The sequence below is a fragment of the Parambassis ranga genome, chromosome 10 (genome assembly GCF_900634625.1).
Source record: "Parambassis ranga chromosome 10, fParRan2.1, whole genome shotgun sequence".
Lineage (NCBI taxonomy): Eukaryota > Metazoa > Chordata > Actinopteri > Ambassidae > Parambassis > Parambassis ranga.
In genome coordinates, this window is record NC_041031.1 from 13,244,029 (window position 1) to 13,263,648 (window position 19,620).

The 19,620-nt window shown below is 41.1% G+C and overlaps 1 protein-coding gene across 2 annotated transcripts in view; it reads right to left on the reverse strand.

The window, feature by feature from the left end:
• The window catches only part of pcdh11 (protocadherin 11), a 113,448-nt gene that overhangs the window by 85,534 nt on the left and 8,294 nt on the right, over nt 1-19,620 (reverse strand). Inside the window, exons 3-4 of one of the 2 annotated variants that reach the window (XM_028416995.1) lie at nt 12,500-15,007; nt 8,070-8,272 (exon numbers count right to left, since the gene is read on the reverse strand). In XM_028416995.1, the coding sequence (XP_028272796.1) occupies nt 8,189-8,272; nt 12,500-15,007 (2,592 nt within the window). In that variant the 3' untranslated portion in view covers nt 8,070-8,188. Of the gene's footprint in view, nt 1-8,069; nt 8,273-12,499; nt 15,008-19,620 lie in introns of those variants that run through there. The other variant, XM_028416994.1, reaches the window with a different exon arrangement.

The following is a 19,620-nucleotide window of genomic DNA, read 5'->3' on the forward strand; positions in this document are numbered from 1 at the left end:
GCTGCTCTTTTTGAAGACTGCATGCACATAAATTCTTTATGACCATTGGTGAACATCACACGCATTATTTAAGAAGACTCTTCAAAATATCCCTGACTCGATTATCCTTTCATGTTTCAAGCTCTAACTATCGTTCCAATTTATTGCGGAGTATGTTCCCAGGCATGATAGCTAAATTTTACATTACTAGTGTGTACTCAGACAACATAATGGTATTAAAAACCAATGGAGTTGCTTCTGATGGGGAAAGGCAATTAGGTCAAAACCTTGTTAAAGGCTCAGAGATGTTTGCTTTTGTTTGCTGTACAAGTTAATGCTGTGGTTTGGACTCAAAGAGCCAGCGCAGTTCTAACACCGGTACAGTGTCCAAGCCATTAGAATGAGCTGCTGCACCGCGTGTGTTACCACTGACTGGCGTTAGCTTTATGATGTTCACCATCTAATATTCTCTGTTAATTGCTTGATACATGAGCCTCCTTGCTGACATCAGTTTTCAAGCTGATGACATGTCTCACATTTCTATTACGAGGTAGCATTTAAACAGCACAGCACGCCCGACAAGAAAAAAAAGCAATACCTGCATTTCTCATAGCGAGTGTGACACAAAGGTATCAAAGGTGTGGAAGTGGTTGCAGTTACAGCGTTTAATGTTTGTATGCCTGTGTGTGAGTCTCATCATTCTCCTACTTGTTTCAGAGATTTTTTCGCTTGACCGTTTTGCTGGAAGAAAATCCGCATGTCATTGTGTGTGTGGATTAACATTGCCCTGTCTGTATGTTTGAGTAGGATGCATTTGGGGCCTCTGCTTTTCTTTTGTGTTTCTACCCCCAGACGGAAGCTGACAGCTATGCACAATATCCTGTTAGAGAACACAACTGCATAGACAAAGCAGGAATGAATGCATCAAATGCTTTCGTTAAACAGCCCTGCTGTACACATGCAGATCTTTTCCAGTCGGCCCACTTCTGCCATGCGCAGCTCTAATTAGTCAACGGGCTGATCTCATTTGTTCAAATGCTTTTGTTGCAGGTGTCCAGTCCAAACTGAGAAGATTGCCAGAGGCATTAGGTTACAGAGGTGGGCTTAGGAAAGCAATATAAATGACTTAATGGCTTACATGCAGTCATGCTTACAGCTTAAATGCATTTGTCGGACCAATTCCATTGCCACTGTTTCTAAACCAATCATGATACTGCATCTTGTAGGTGTTGCAGTGAAATGATGTGCGTTTACCAGATGAAAGTGACTTGACAGACAATGCAGCTGAAATAGGCACTGTTCTTTTTTTTATTTTTACTACATGGATGGGCTTGTCTCTGTTGTCAGAAGAGGTCAGCACACCCCTTGTTCAATCCTGAAGTGTTACAATTACCCTGGAGTAGATTTCTGGTTTCATAGTGTGTGTGTGTATATGTGTGTCATCGCATTGAGAAAGAGGCAGCTTCAAACACACGTATTAATGGAGATATCACTCTTGGGATGTCTTCTTACAGCTGGATATGTCCACTGCACCAGAACAGTGAGTGTTTGAAATGCAGCGATTAGCGCAGCGTCCAGTTAATTTTAGCAGGGTTTGCAATGGGACTAATCAGGAATTAGGAGTTGGCATCTACTTTAAATCGCCTTCTTTACGCATTCGTGGGGGGATACTGTCAGGATGGAAAAAAAGGCAATTGTCTGCGGTCTCTGATTATCCCCTGGAAAAGCCTATAATCTGGCTGAAAGTACTTAAAGAGTCAAGCAGCAAAATAAACAACATTGATTATCATCCCACTGTTCTTTTTTTTCCCAAAGTGGACCATGCAGAGAGGGAAGGGGGTTGGAAGCTAAGGTTGCGCCTTCCCCCGTCAACGCCATCTGCTTGGGCAAATGTTAAGGCAAGCTAAATACCCCCTGAGTCCTCTGTTCAAACCAGATTATCAGCTATTCTAAGGAGGCAGACGAGCATCTTATCATCTCCCAATCTCTTTTACAAAAGCAAATCTAGAATTCTGTACGAGGATTACCAGGATTAAGGAGGACACAGACATGGCCCTCCTTGGACAATGGTTTTAAGTTGTTGCCTTTTAGTCTGGCTACCTTTAGCTTGCAAACATGAACCTGCATGACTTTGTCCTCAACAGTATATAATTCCCTAGAGCTGAATTATGATTTCTAGGAAGGTCTTTTTTCCTGGGGGGCTATATGACATGTAATTAACACATTGCGGCACAACGCATTTAGTTAAGCACCACGGCAGTCAGATGCATTCACTTTTGACTGTTGAAAATGGATTTATGCATCAAGTCATACAGCTCAGTAACACTTCAGAAAAGGGTCTCTGCTTTAAACAACTTTGACAGCATCACATAGAGTTGCACAATGACCCACAGTGGGACATGGCTATGAAAAGTGCATTCATTAGCTCCAACAGTATGATAGATTGCTGGACAGGTTTTCCACTGTATACTGAAAAGAGGAGGTAAAAATGAGGAAAGAATTTCAATGAAAACAACCTCGATGCAACTGTGCTCTCACTGCAGATGTCTACAGACGGCAGGTGCACCACCAGTGAACTGAAGACTAAAATAATACACACACACACACTCACACGTACCCTATTTTACCTTATTTCTACAGTGTTTGTGTTCATGTTCAGGGAGCTTTAGAGGGGCAAAACAAAGGTCAAACACATGTGATTGCTTTAAAAATAGATGACGGTATTTCCCAAAGAACACTTGTAAAACTTGCTTATCCCCACGATGACAACTGGAATAATAACAAAATAATCAAAGCCATGCTAAAGAACCGGCAACTACATCTCTAACCATTCTGTGCTGTTTGGTAATCAAGATCACAAATGATCACGATGGATAACTCTACCCACTTCAGAGAGGGCAGAAGCACACCGACTGTCTTGCAGTCACACTAGCCAGCCATATGCTTCTTGCACACTATCAGCAATGACTGTTTTAGATCACACTTTTAACAAGGAACAAACAATTGTACAAGCAATCGATGTTCTTCAGATCCCTGCTCCACAGTCACACCTCGTTTAATCAACAGAATTGTTTTCAATGAAAACAATCTCCGGGCTGTAGAGCTACTCAGTGTCTCAGAAAGAACCACTCGGCGGGCTTCCACACTGATTTGATTGTTGCACACACAAAGGTAGATAGACCACTGCAGCTATGGGGGATGATTGAATTATTCAGTTTGGCAGAGATTTGGCAGCAATTGTGTGGAGTGTTGCCTTGAGTTGAGTGCAACGGAAAAACAGCATCTTCTTGTTTCCTGCACGACTGCACAGCACATGCATAAATAGCCTCGGCTCAGACAGTCAGTAATACTTTACATCAAACCCCGAACTTGCTTGCTGCTTGGCAAATTGACCTACACCTCTCCACTGAGACCCATGACATTAAATGCCTAAGATTTAAAGCAATATTAATATATACATATGAAAGGGAGGGATGGTGTTCAGTAGAAGTACATAATTCCCAAAATACAACTTCTGTCCTTGAGTGGATAACTTTAATCAACTCCAGACTTTCTTCCAGGACACTGGGGTTAGGTTCTTACCGTAAGAGGCAGATGAGCTGAGCTCTTGGTGCACCCAGGTATTGATAGTGGAAAGGACATAGCATGCCAGGAAAATCAGCAGCTATATGCCAGCTTTGAGTGGGGCAATGGTGTACGGTGACCAGAATGAGAAGCAATACGATTTCTGATCAACCATCCAAGCTTCTCCACAATTTTCTTGGCATACGTAGTAACAAGACCCAGCCCTAAACAGAGATTTACATACACATATTCCCAAAGAGAGTGCAGTAAGGTTGAGTATTGAGGTCTTAAAGTGTACTATAAAGAGTAGGATTAACACATGTGTACCACCACTGCTTTCATACAGGTTTGTAGACATCATAAACTATTCACAGTGCTCCTCAGATTATTGAATCCTTTTTTAAAAGCTGGCTGAGACAGCAGCTGTGGCGAGCATTTTATTCAAACAATCTGTAATCTTGAATTGACATTTTATACTGTCTGCAGCAAATGACAGCGATCTCAGCGGAGAACATGAGTGACTTGTAAAATCAATGTAATGTGAAGGAGAAAAAAAAGGTTTTTCCATCTTGATAGCTCCTTTGCAATGTTATCCACATAAATAACGGACATGTTCTAGTTTTATGTTACATTTATAAGAAGCAAAGAATTGATAACAGGGTAGAGGTACTGATTGCACTGATTGCATTCCCAAGGTTGGAGAAAGTCACTGCACCAGGCGTGCACACTTTGTCTGGAATAACTTTGTCTGGAATAATGATAAACGTCTCATGTGCTTTACCGATTAACGTTGGATTTGGTATTCTTAAAACAAATAATAAACATGCATTCTTGATTATTACAGTGTAAATATTTACCATTTCAACAAACCACTACATAAAAAATAGGTTTATGAAAAAACTCTACAGCCATATGTGAATGGTGAAAAACAAAAACTGGATAAAGAAAAAAAACTACGATTAATGAAGACCATATGGATAGCCTAACCACCGTCACACAAAGAATGAATGCATGTCTGTCTACGCTTTAAACTCTGCACGCTCTCCAGCTGAAGACATATCATTGCATTATATGTAATCAAACTTCTTACATATAACCAGCTTCCTGGCCTGTTAGATGAAATCGAACACTGCGTCCTCATAAATCATGAATCAGTATGTCAACAAAGAAAATCTGGAAACACTTTCCACAGTGACACACTGCAGTAAATCCACGGGACAACCTTTAAAAGTCATTTAATAGATGATAAAAAAAAATGCACTTAATGTGAGCGTACTAAAATTGCACATTTTTTTTTTCTGTGGAGCAACAATGAAGTAGCCCAAAGACATACCAAAGACATTTTCTGTTATAAACCAGACCAGCAACTCCTGATTCCACTAAATCCATCTCTCTCTCTCTCTCTCTCTCTCTCTCCTTTTTTCTTTCTTTCTTTCTTGGCTTCTATCTCATCTTTGACTTTGCACTCTGAAGCAGAAGAAAAATCCATTTATCGCCTACTCTATCTTCATGCACAAATGTTAAGACTCATTAATGCTGTGGCTTTGTTGGGAGTGTTATTTATTTATTTATCTATGGCTCATTTGAAAAACATTCTATTACCTAATTATGCATAATATGAAAAAAATCAAACCATAATTTATCTAGCTCAAAGAGATACATCTTACCTTATGATCTGAGTTCTTTGTGTTTAACTGAGGACGTGGTGCATTTAGCAGGTTTACGTTCATCTATTAATAGAAGGCTGACATTTATGCTCTCTCTATGCTAGCACTTCTGGAGTGAGCACCATTTTTTTCTCAAATCACCAAGGACACTTCCCCCGAGGGAACTGATTAGCTCCTTCTCAGTTTCAAAATATGAAGTAACTTTGATAAGCAATTAAACATTTTCTGTTGTCTCTACCCTGGCTTTGTTTTTCGTGCCTTTCAAGTCTGTATTTTTGGATCAAATCCACATAAACACTGCATAACACAATGTTTGAGCAAAGGTTATTGTACCTTCCAGCATCAGTCTCTCTCTCTCTCTCTCTCTGAGGTGTGTAAAACCCTGTTTGTGCACTACTGTACATCATAATAGCAGAGTTATCATTATCAAATGATCATTATCAGCTCTCCTGCAGGGGAGCCAAAAAAAATAACAATAACAAAAAATATGTGTCGGTCCAAAAAAACAAAAAAAAAAAAAGCTGCCGTTTCTGTCTGTACACTTCAAAGGATGCGTTCTCACCAAATTTCCATTTTTTAATCTGTAATGTGTTCCTAATTAGTGATGTATATCCAAATCATTTCTCTATTTCCTACACTTTAAGATCTATACTATTGCAAAATGCAGAAGACAGTAGTTGCATTACCGCATGGCTATAATGAGCCTGTTAAGGGTGTGCAGACCAGCGGTGCCGGTGACTTTCCTTGACCACAGCTGAACAGCGGCTGTATATGAGGAAAAACAGCGCATTATTCTACAGCATGTGTTTGTCTCGTGTAATCTAATCAGGCAGATACAGTATAGTGTGCATAAAACTGATGTGAGTGATGGAAACTAATATTGAACGCTCGAAAACAATGAATAAAAAGAGTCATCAAAATATGCAATACAATGCAAAAGACTTTAATAAATTTCAGAAGCGCACACATACATAAACAAAACATTTACAGTTTTCTCCACACTGGCAAATCAAAGTCAATTACAAAGATCATGTAAGGTGCATACTGTACTTCACATTGAATAAAAGTGAGGTTTTCTGTCTCCCTTACAAGGACAAAAGCTCTCCGCATGTATGATTTTTTTTTCCTTTTTTTCTTTTTTTTTGTTCTTTTCCCCAAAGATCAGGCAAATCTAATTATTACACAGTGCTAGGATGCTATGTATATTTCATACTGTGGCTCCTACGCAGTAGTGAATACATTTGATACCATAATTACATGAACATACCTTCTTAAATAATAACAACCTGCCTCACAGAGAGGTGACACACATAAAATTAAACGTCTGAAAGTGGACATAGTCTGTACAGTGATGACATATTGAAGGCTGGGACAAAAATCAGAAAGGCTTCTGGTCTGTGCAATAATAGCATTGAACTATATATAGTGAAAACAGCCTCTGGTCCAGACCATCTGTACATTTCCAATTGACCACACAGGCTATGTCCAGTTTTAAAGACTCTTAATTCTATGGTTATATGTATGTACTGAAGGTGCCGCTATGGCATTACCTATCATAGAAGTCATTAGCTTACCAATTAACAGGACTACTGAACAATATGCTGCTAACCCATCAAGCCACTTTACTGGTGTATACTGTCAAAATGCTTCTACTCTAGTCGGGACATACTGTGGTTGTGATGATTCTATATGAGAAAAAGATGCTCCAAACAAAAAGGTGGAGGAAGTATTAATTGCACCATAGTGGATGATAATTATTCTTCATTTTTTTATAATATTTTTTAATTTTTTTTGTCAAATGTTATTGCTGTTTTTAAACTGATTCCTGGATTACCTCTTCATCTCTGTGTTCTTGTCAATAGAAAATGTCTTTTGTCTATATAAGTTAATGCAAAAAAGTCAAGTCATTTTGCTTAAACCCACCAACTCATATTAACGACTGCCTGAGGATTATTCTTATTCATTTTTTTTCACCATCTGGAGCCATTTAATATGGATGTCACAGGTTAAATCACTTCCGACTTAGGAATTGAAAGCGACACACAAAAGGTTAGGCTTAGTGCTCTTCAAATCTGCCCTACATAAACAGCTTTTGATTATAACCCCAGCAGTTAGTCCCTTGTGATTGTGGCTTAGCTCAAAGTATTAAACTTGTCCTACCATTCCTTCCAGTGTAATAACAGCAAGGCGATCTTGAGCATTACAAAAAGTGTTTGTATTGTGGGGACCATGCGTGTTTCTGCGACATTAGCCACATTCGTCACTAACGGTGGCGTCTATGGTGGAACAGAAAGAAGGCGAAGGGGGGTGACATGATACACTGTGAGTGGGCTCAACACTAAAAGTAAGCCTATGGGGCTGTAGGCCTTGCAGCATAAATACATTAGTTCCATGAGCAAGCCCGAATAGAGCAAGTCAAATGATACAAAAAAAGTACGAAAATAAAATGGCCACCAGGCAGTTTGGAAAACAAGGCAAAGAAATGCAATCAATAAATATAAACACCATCAACTCTGTGATCGATATACATACATACATATAAACATACTTTACAGATCTACTGACTGTATTTGACACCTATTTTACAGAGTGGGTTCTGCAGTGGGACATTTTTCGAGGAGGTGTTCAGGGCGTACAATATCATCCTCACTGACACAGGTAATGATAGCATAAGACTCAATAAAGCATTTCAGATTCCCAACCCAATTCACAGGAGCAGCTTTGTCAAGTATCAGGCAGCAACATGAAGCATGTCTCTTTTTTCCGAGACATCACCCCACCCTCCCCTCCCTTTCCCTCCCTTTCCTCCTCCAAATTCATCGCATCACTCGATTGTATGAAGAGGTGGGGTTTGAGGCTGTAGACACAGTAAAGTACTTGTTTCACCTCTTCAGTTCTTGCCTTCATTCTTTCCTCTCTCTGCCCTCTCTTTCCCTCCTCTCTCCTCTCTTTTCTCTCTTTTTTTTAGGTAGTGGGAGCTAGAGATTGATTTTAATCCTGTGGGAGCGAGCTGTACCTGTGCCACAGAGTGTGCCATAGTGTGGTGGTTTCAGTGCCATCTCCTGAAATATAGAGAGACAGACAGATATAGGGAGATTGTAGTTACAATATCATTGAGCTCTGAGCAGCCTAAGCTGTAGCCTTATCAGTGTGAGGCTATGTTGAACACTGAATAAAAAAAATAAAATCTTTAAAAAAAAAAAGCATTCTTCAAGGTACGGCTGGCAATCAAGTCATTATCTTGTCAGGTTTCCTTGAAGAATGCTACAAAAGTCACAAGTTTGTGCATTTTCCTGTACTTATCAGAGCATGCAATCTCATCCAATTATCACTCCCGATTTGTCTTTTTCTTTCTCTCCCACCACACTAGTGCAGCACTCTTTATTTTCCCCCTCAAAAAAACATTTGGTTCAATTTAGGCCCACTCTTTCTTTCTTTCGGACCCTTGCCAGTGGGTCCTCTGATATGTACAGAATATGACATTTAACTCTTCCTCAGAACGTTAGCAACACAGCTGTGAGTGTCTGAATCAGGAAGAATCAGTCCTGATGGTGCTTACATTAGCGAGGCACGGTGATTACAGATGCAATGACTCAACAGAAATAAATAAAAAATTAAAAAAAGGATGATAACAAGATATAAACACAAAACCCTAATCAGTCGTTAGGATTTAATCATGGCATCAAATTTGATTAAAAAGCATAGTTAGGCTTTTAAAATTGTGGCCTTTACCCACTACCGGCAAGCACAAACATCATCAAGCCTAATGGGTGGCTAGTGTAAAAGGCGCCGACCTTCACCCACAGAAATAAATGATTATGCACAAAAGTCTAGTTTCTGCTGCCCGACGCATTAGTATTATCTTCTTTCTTACAAATTGTACAAAACCTGTAACAGCATAAATTTCATTCCAAAAAAGGCCGAACAACAGCACATACTGTCTAAGGAGTGTTTAACCAACCTGTAATGAATGTACGCATGTGGAACTACAAACCAAAACTTCCTCCTATAATATGTCACGGTAGGTTAGATTCATTAAAGAGCGGCCCTTGCAGCTCTACAGCTCCTGAATTATGGACCAAACAGAAAAAAAACATAATTTTTTTTTTCCTCTGCAATGTCTGCGATCACTCAAGCAGGGTGGTAGTCATTTGATCTGCCTCCTCTAACACACACACACTCTCACAAGTGCGCCTCATCACTGGAGGCAGATTGACCTCTAATATCAAGGGGGTAGGGGTTAAAAGAAAATGATGAGATGCATAAAAAAAACTGAGAAGAGAAAGGAGGTTTTGCATTTGCAAATACAGCTCTTGCTGTATAATGAAGCCATATGGTGGCACAAATCTGTGGTCTCTGAAGTATTTTTACAAGCTTTACTGTGTATCAGCTACATCTGTAAAGTCCCGAAAACATTTTGGTGACCTTCAACCATAATTATCTCCTCCTGTGTTCCCTCCCCATTGTTGTTCCATGGGTGGGCTGCATTTTTATTTAACATGCTTTTTAGCTTGTGGTAATGGGAGATAACTATAAAAGCCTGTCCCTGTCACACTCAACATTCAGCTGGTGATCTTTGCTTTTGGAATTATGTTGGTAGAAGAGCTGTGCGTTAACACACCAAATGCAGCTTTTGTTTTTATGAACCACACTTAGAAATCATCTCTACAAATTTTTGAGAGCTCAAGAATGTTCTCCTTTAGACTGCTGAATTTCTTTAAAGAAGTGCAAATAATACATCAAAGATAAATCTGGGACGGGGCGTCAACAAACAAGACTGCCGGTCATCTTTTGTCGTCCCGAGAACCTGACTGACCTAATGATAGTTTATGGCATCCCTGATAATCTAAAAGGACGGCTGTCTTCTTCCTCCTTCTTATCGTCCTCATTCACAAACCAATTACAGTGATTTTAATCATACGGTATTATGAGTGATTAACCCTTTAGTGCATTTAATTAACCTTTGAAGACACTGATTCTCATCAGGCGAACCTTCATGCTATTTTTTTTCCATGACACAGGCTTTAAATAAGCACACTTTAAACTGGAGGGAAATCTAATGTCTTAAAGTGGGAGGAATCACTTGTCAATTGCTCAAGGGGACAGAGAAAAAAAAAGAGATATACTGTCAGATTAACATCATGAAGATGGGTGTAGGACCAAAAGGAAAAAGATGTTTTTTGTGATAAGCTTCAAATCCTGGCACCAAAATATGAGCATATTATACACTCGTTCTGTATCAGATGTCTGAGTAATTATACCTTTGAAATGATCAGGTGTCAACATAACCTGCCCATTTGTGAAAATATTTACTAATCATACATTCATTGACTTTAAACTATTTGTCCTAAAATACTCCACACTCTGATCAGCAACATAAGTGAAAATAAATTTAAAACCCTTGAGGCATAGCAAATGATAGCAAATAATAATTCTGAATTGTTGAACACAGATTGAATATTTCTGCATTTTTTTTTCAGGGCAGTCGCTACCAGCAAGAGGGGAAAATCATTCTGACACCTCGTCAGTGTGTCGTATAAACACATTATGGATTAAATCTTTGGCACCGGGGGCATGTAGTAGGCTTATGTATAATGTACCATGGCAGAGCATAGCTTTTAACTAGGGTTTCAAATAAAAGGTGGATGAAGGGAATGACTATCAACTCTGTGTGGGTGTCTTTATAAATTAGCCTAAGTACAATACCTCACAGGATCAACAGTCATTTACCACAACTATGCTATGAGAAATTTTAAATCTCACTAGATGTCACGCAGGAAGGAAAGAAAAAGAAAGCAAAAAATCTAGAAACTGTGAGCAACATGCGGCGAGACACAAACAAAAACAAGCACCTCATCAAACCGAATCAATTATTGACGCAATATCATGACATTGACCCAGAATTGGATGAATGGCAGTTGGGATAATCATGATCAAAACAATAACGGAAAATGAAAGCCAGTGCAACCAAGCAACAACAAAATCTTCAAAAGTCTTACAAAGAAATAAAAAAGAAACACGAGAAAATGGTGGAGGGGAAAAAAAGGCAACACAATCAGCTGGGTGTTTGACACTGAAGAGAACTAAGGCAACGCACATAACGCTATGAATAAATTGCCACACCGCGCACATACCAATCAGGCTTGATAAATTCACATTGTGTTAACACTGCAGGTCAAATATCAACATGTACATACTTAGTCATGTTTTAGGAATACAATGATAGCATGTCCTACAATATGTCAATGTGACAAATACATATCTTAAGAGCTATTCTAAAGAATGTAAAGAACGTATCAACACGTGCAATTTATAGCAATAATTGGGGTCATTAAAGTAGAGCATTTATGGGCTGAATGCAACCATGGGCTGGCAGGGTTTTTATGGACTACTGCTCCCTTGGTGTTTAAGTATATTGGTCTCCAGGCTCTGCGTCACCTTGATCCCTGTGACCCCCTCCCTGAGCCTCAGGCAGTGCTAAGTCTTCCCCACAGCTCTCCGCTCTGGCTGTCAGCACTGAGCAAGGCCACCTCTCCTTACCTCTGATTTACATTTATTTCCCTTGCCAGTTTTTATTTATTGGGGCACTTCGCATTTGGCACATATCTCTTAGGGAATCATAAGCCCTTTGCTGTACCTTGGCATTCAAATGAGTTTCACTCCTACAAAGCCTCACTGGCACAGTTAAGACATCACTTAATATTTTGAGGACAAGAAAAAGAAGAGGGGAAAGTGGGCTTATTAATCATAAGAACAATTTTTTTCTTGCTATTACCTTTTCACTTTTTGCCTCAATGAATACCTGATGAATTGAGTTTGACACTTTTTAAACACGCCAGCTTCATTCGCCCTTGACCTCAAATGCATCAGTTCAATCACTCCCGACTTATTAAATGAGGCTGCATTGCCACCAACTATACACAGTCAAAAAATAGCTAGCGATCATAATTGCACTGCTGCCATTACCCAAGCTTTTGAATAAGAAATTATTCTGCATGTGTATTTTGATAAATGGTTCTGCAGTTTTATAGTTGCAAGAAGAACTGATGGTACAATGAGCAATTTTCTGTTGTAATTGTGGCAAATCATGTTCTACTCTTTTGTTTCCCGAATATTCCCATTTTTTAAGTGCAAATGACATTCATGTAGACACGGTCATGGTCTGTGTGAGAAAATCCCTTGGCTTCATGCTCCCACCCTCCCCCTTTCACATCACCTACAAGGGGGCAGCAAGGGGAGTGTGAGTGGGAACTAGTGTGGGTGGGTTTAAAAAGGAAGTCATGAATTACCTGTCGGGTGGTGATTTGCCCCGCAGTCTTGAATCCCCCCTGACAGCTGCACTCTGAGACACTGTATGGGTCGGAGCTAGTCGATGAGCACTTGGAGAGAGAGTCACAGCCCACCACGAATGTGTTGTCCAAGGGGAGCTCCTGGATGACATGGTGTTTCTTTGGGGCCACTGGGGTTTCCGGTTTGATTTGAAAAGTAGGCTGAGGGGATGCGGACTTGTAATGCTTGGCTAAATCTGGGCTGTCAGGTTTGAAGGTGGTGGGCGTGGTTGCCCAATTGTACTTCCCCATGGTTTGCTCTTCTAGCTCCACTGGGAGATCTAGCGTGCCATTAACATGCTCATGGGTGGGGTCGTCAGGCTTGGATTCATCTATGGTCACAAAGTTCAAGAGGAGGCTCTTGGGGGATCGCTTCTTTCTCTTCTTCTTCTTCTTGATCTGACGGCTCTCTTGGTTGGGTGACACCCACTCTCCGCTCTGCTTGCTCTTCTGTACTACTTTGTGCCTGGGCGTCTGCCGGCAGCGCACCAAGGCAGTCACAAATATCACCAGTATGACAGTCATGGTCCCTGCTATGATAGCTATGACAACAATCACATATCCATTAGCTTGAGGCGTTACCTCGCTGTCCCCTATGTTACGGTCCAAGGGTGTCTCCATACTTTTTCGCAGCTGCTCTTGGATAAAGGTGGCATTTGACACAGTGTCATTGACAAACAAGTGAATAAGTGCGATGGCATGTAATGACTCAGGCTGGCCTAAATCTTTGACCTTGACAACCAGCCTATGCAGCCCTTGATCAGCTGCCACTATTTTCTCTTGCAGTGTTATGTTACCCGTTGTTTTGTCGATGGAAAAGAGACCTCGAGGGGAGACCCTAGATGTGATGATGATGCTGCTGATAATACTGTACTGCAGCTCAGCATTCATACCTGTGTCATTGTCAATGGCAAACACTCTGGTGACCACAGCACCGGGGGTGGTGGTGGTTCGCACTAGGTCATACGAGTAATTGGAGGACGGGATGACGAACACAGGCCGATTGTCATTCACATCGACAACATTAATAGTGACCTTGGCGTAGGAGGAGCTTGGAGGTTGTCCTCCATCAACTGCTTTGACCATAAAAGTGTAGGAGCTTTGCTGCTCCCTGTCAAAGGTGATATTGGGTTTGATCACGCCAGTTTGAGGGTCAATGATGAAATTGTCTTTCCCATTCAAAATGGACAGGGTTATAACAGCATTATCTCCAGCGTCTGCGTCCGTCACTGTGATTAAACCCACAGTTCCATAGAGAGGCAGGTTCTCAGGCACATAGAAGTTGTACTCGGGGTGTGTGAAAGCTGGGCTGTTGTCATTAAGGTCCTGGACGATTAGCCTGACAGTGACATTGCTCTGCAGGGACGTGGAGCCATTGTCCCTCGCTATGACAGTGAATGAGTACCTCTCCTGCTTCTCTCGGTCCAATCGTTTGCCAACAGAGAGAATTCCTGACCGTCTGTCTATGTTAAAACCATCAGGTGCGTCAGGGCCGAGAGTATAAATAATCTCAGCATTATGTCCGCTATCTGCATCAGTGGCACTGATTTTTATTAACTGTGTAGAGGGGTCATTGTTCTCCGGTATGGAAAGTTGGATTTCCGGCTGGGGAAAGATGGGTGCGTTGTCGTTTTCATCCTTGATTTTAATTAAGACCATAGCTGAAGTGTTCAAAGGGGGCGTCCCCCTATCCGAGGCCACTATCTTAATTGCATATTCTCGAGTTGTTTCATAGTCTAGTGGGGCAGCTGTCTCTAGCAAGAACTGATCATTAAAGACAGGTTTCAAGCGGAAAGGAACATCATGGTCAGTGTAGCAAGCTACTTTGCCGTAAAGATCGGCATCCTTGTCAGTGACGGTAATTAGAGCTATTTTGGTGTTTAGTGGTGCGTTCTCAGACAGCAAGACAGTCCCATTAACCAGGTTGATAATGTAACGGGTGTCTATGGAGGGAACATTGTCATTAACGTCTGTTACATTAACAGTCACTGTGGCTCTGGATGGGGTAGAGCTGCCATCGCTGGCTAGGACAATGAGTTTATGAACAGGAGTTACCTCCCTGTCCAGTGGCTGCTTCACAGTGATCAGTCCTGTTGAGCTGTTGATGGCAAAGTGACGTTTGGTTGATGATGACATTTGGTTGCTGAAGGCGAAGTGGATCTGCGCATTGGAACCCAAGTCTGCATCCGTGGCATGAAGCTGAGCAACTGATGTCCCCATCGGAGCATTCTCGGGCACAGAGACCTCCAGCTCACCGTCCTTGAAGATGGGACGATTGTCGTTGACATCAGAGATGGTGACCTGGAGAATGGCAGTGCTGGATTTGGGAGGGTTGCCACCATCCTCCACCTTTATCTTCATGACAAAGGTGTCCTTCTGCTCGCGATCCAGGTTCTGCTGAACGATAAGCTGCGGCCACTTGTCACCTTCAGGAGTCTCAATGATGTCTAAGCCAAACTCATTGACACTCTGTGAAGACAAGACAGTATGTATAGTCAGTGTTGCTGTGTTTAGCACTCAAAATATCAGTGTGAATGCTAACTGACTGAATGCTTAAAGAAAAATGTTTCCTTTTTTGATACATTTTAAGTCCCAAAGATCAAAGGTGCCATGTCTTGTGCAAGTTGTAAAGCCCTCTTTAAACACAGAGCTGAAAGATGTATAAATACTGTGACTAAGAATATCCCATTTAAACAAAGAAGTAACAAAGAAAGTGATGTGGTAAGGATCTCTGAAGTGTCCTTGGGCATGCTTTGTTGTCAGAGTGTAAAATATTCAGTTCTCTTAGAACAAAGGAACAGATTGTTGAGGTATTTCCTTAGATTTGTTTTAGGTTCATTTGGAGTCATTTTTTATGCATTCTGATGACTGTCGAGAACAAGTTAAACAGCCTGGGACATTCTTAAACAAGGCAGCTGGTTCTTGGCACTGCTCTGCTCATCACAGTTGGGTCCCTGCAAATGTGCAAACATGCTAATCATCAGCTCGTTTCAAAGTTTTATTCAGTTCTGACACACCCCATAAAAGCGTGCCAGAGAAAATAGCAAATGTCAGTTAATTAATCCTTTTAAAATGTGACCAATCGTAGAAAATCGCCTTCGCTGCTGTAGGAAAGTACTGCTTGAAGGGATTCATTTACCTTTTTAGCCTTCTCATCAGATTTCTTCTGCTTTTCTTAAAATGAGATTTCACTCTGCCTTCTATCTTGTGTTAAGTCAGAGTAGAGCATGCAACCTTGCAACATTTCTACTTCATTAGGGGAGAGGCAGACAGCTGGAAATGGAGACACACCAATAAGCCTTTTAAATACACTGCAAGACCAGATCGCCATAAGATTAAGAGGAGTAAAAAAAAAACCCTGCATATTAGAAAGAGCTTTTCCTCAACAAAAGCTAAGCCGGAGGAAAATACGTAAACCACACAAGAAACCAGAGCAACTGGCACTGACTACTGCCTTCCATCCCCCCCAAAAAACCCTAGCACTCATATTAACTATTTCAAAAGAAGTATGGATCTATACACCTCTTCAATTCAAAAGAGAGTGAAGGGAATAAAGAACGAGAGTGAGAGAAAAAAAGAAGAGAAATAAGTGACAGAAAAGGGGAGAAAAGGAGAGCAGGGGGAGGAAATAAGAAGATCAAGCCCATGAATGAGCTGCATGCACATTATGAAACAAAGAAGCCCTTTGAAGCTCTTTCAGTCAGAAGCAGTTTCATGGTAAAACAAGAAAAAGCATCCTCTTTAAAGAGATAAGCTTCATGCTGCACATAATTTTGGAAGAGATTACTCTGTCTAGGCACAGCTATCAAATGAGATTAAGATATATACATTTTTTTCTTATTCACAGGAGAAACATTTCAACCAAATTGTGAGCACAAGAGTCCTCAGTCTGTTTCAAAATCTAGAACGGTCCCTTCTGCCAACGTAGTGTTGTAAACCGTCACAAGGAACCGTGCAGCTGCAGCATGTAAATTATTGTGTACTCTGAAAAATTGCTTGCAGAGGGAATGTTGTCAACATGTCGGTGATTGACAGAACTACTTAAAACAGCCAACACTGCAGCAATGATCTTTTAGACCTTATTTTGTGATCCTTCTGGCAAGCAAAAGTCATATAGGGATAAGCAGACATGGCATATAAAAAGTCTGTGTGGAAATGTAGAGAAACTGTCCTATGGATAGCTCTGAGTCTTTATGCACACTGCAGAACTGTTTCTCTCAGAACTGAAAGGTCCTGGACAGCATTCTCGGGGTTGTGTTGTTAAGCACTACTCCATATCCATACAGAGCTCCTCAATCCTCAGTTGTTTGAACAGTTTGCAGATTGGGCACAGTAGCTCGGTATCTGTGCACTGATATTTGGCAAAGCCTGATGTTAATAGTAGGATGTTGAGTTAGCATGTGTCAAAGGAAATGCTGCACGATGATTTATGAGCCACCATTTCCTCTATGCTTTTGTCTTGGTTTCACACAATTTTACAACTGACAAGACAGCACTCACCGCATTTCAATAAGTTGAAGAGAGCTATCTCTCAGGCTGTGCATCCTCCTGAATGCAAAATTAGTCTGGTAGATTGTGATAAGATCTAGGGCAGGCTACGAAAAGGCCAAATACTAGCATGAATCACTGGCTGGAAACCTTAAGGCTGAGCGAGAAGGACAAAACTCTCCAAATGGCTATGTGTGGACATTATGCCTGACCATCACACATATACATGTCTTCTTGATCTTTGAGTCGCTTTTCAACCCGCTCTGCAAGACCAGAGGTCTCTGTGAGGAAAAGAAGGATATGCGGGGTGTGTACAGTACAAAATCTAATCAGAGATAGCTAATTTAAATGAAAATGATTGAGGGAGAGTGACAGAAGCAGAGGTGGCTTGTGATGAGGGAAGGATGACTCTGAAACCCATTCTACTACACAGTGCCTCAGATTATCAGTGAATGCATCTTTCAGTCAAGTTGATGACCTTATTAAAACTCAGAGGACACTCAGATTGGGCTGTGAATATATCAGGAGGACTTGAGTCACAGTGATGCCCATGGATGGAGCTAAATAGGGAGAGGTATTCATCACAAGCTATAGCACTTCTTTATAATGCTGATAGAAAAACTCTCTCTTATTCTTTTTTTTCACTTGGTCTCTCTACCCTTTATCCACTTATGCCCCTGGACATAATCCCATGCATATAATTAAGACAAAAGAACCTGGGAATTGTTTGTCTCATCTTGTCAACCCCTAGAAGATGATATTGCGCCAAACCAGGATGCTTATAAAAAGCAGCACTGCTTCACAGTGAGCTCTATGCCCAAAACTCCACTGCCTGCAGGCAGCCTGCAATGAATTAATCAAGATCTTTGTGCTACTTGGGAATGAATCATGATGAATAAGTTTTGCAACTTCTAATCATTTTGGAAATACAATTGGTCAGGCTCAGACTTCGAGCACCAGTAAAAAGACAACTCAATCCACTCAACAATCTTAGGTATATTTTAGATAACAGCTAAGTGGATTGCACCTGGAAATTACCTCAGAAAAAACCAAGGTAGGTGGCGGAGGGGTTATGTCTAAGAGCCCTTCAGATTGCCCAACCAAAATACAGACGTCCACTTCATCATCCTGCTAATCAGTGAAGGATAGCCTGGCCTGGCAGACGTTGATCTAAACATAATGACAAGATGCTCACATTAAATGTGATGACGTAAATGCAGCTATGGTTAATGTAGCATGGGACGCTCTAACTCACTGGAATAGAGAATGCGACCAATGTTTGTGAAAATCCAAATCCCTAAGCAAAGCCAGCAGTCGAGTCTTTTTTAGCCCTGAGTTTCTGAGCTGACACGAGTTATCCTGTGAATATGTAAAGTGATCGAATCTCTTCTCACGGGAGACCCTCTTCCAGCCATGCATGTGATTGCTTTCTCTGACCTTGACCATTTCTTAGGACAACTTCTCAGTAATTCAGGTGATGCAACACACTGCTCCACTGATGGCAGAGTTTCACTCAAAGCATGATTACAGACCATTATGTGTGGTGGCTGGAGCACTGTGTAAGGATGCAATTACCCATTGTCACTCTTAGCTTTAGAAGAAGACAAAGTTGTGCAAAAAGTGACAATTGTGTCTCTTTGCATCTGTTTGTGTTGACAACTCAGACAGATTACAAGTAGAGTGTCAAACCACTGAGTAAGGCTCACTGTTGTGAAAACAATGGTGACAATATTAGGACCTTGCCCTGCACAACACAAGAAAACTGGGCAAACTATCATTCTCAGGGAGCTTCTGAGACAAATCTCACAGGACCATACAAAGATAGTCCAAGGGTGGCTTAGCGGCCAAGAGCTATTCTAGGAAATGCTTGCACATTCCTTACCCACTAAACCCCTGGCTTTCTGCTGCACTTCTGAAATAAACGATACCAAAGGCTGAAAATGTCTTCAGCTGCTTTAATGCTTGTCCCTGTGTTTTACTCGTATGGAACCTGAGACGCAGGAAAATTAATCTCGAGTACAATGAGAATATAATGAGAAGAACTAAATCAGGAACGTGATGCCAAGAATGCTGTAGAAGAAGAATTCGCTGCACGCCACAGCCTAGGCACAGGTTTTAGAAAGCAATAGTGAAAGGGCAAAGAAAATTATTGCAGATGATCATCATAATGAGCAGAACATTTGGTTGGTGATTTTCCAGGCATGAACAATTCAGGACATTGCGCTGGAGAGGTCTTGGCGGTGGGTGGAGTGGGGGGTGGGGGTGGGGGACTCTTTAAAAATGCAAATTGGTATTCGAAGCAGACACGGACAGCAATGGTTCTGTTCATTCGAGCACAGTGTTAACTTCATCTGAGTCTCAGAGATGGACTTGTCATTTCGGTCTCACACCGTGCTCTCAGATACAACCGCCTCTATGTATTTAATATGTTTAGGGTTTCCTCCAGGGGGCTTGCATCTCCCTCTTTAATTATACTTCATTTGTACGAGCTCACGTCATCTCTAATATCCATCTATCCACAAAGCATAAAGTGTAGTCTAGACTGTAAATGAAGAGTGCATGCTATAATGTTAGATTTCTGTTTTTAGGGCTGA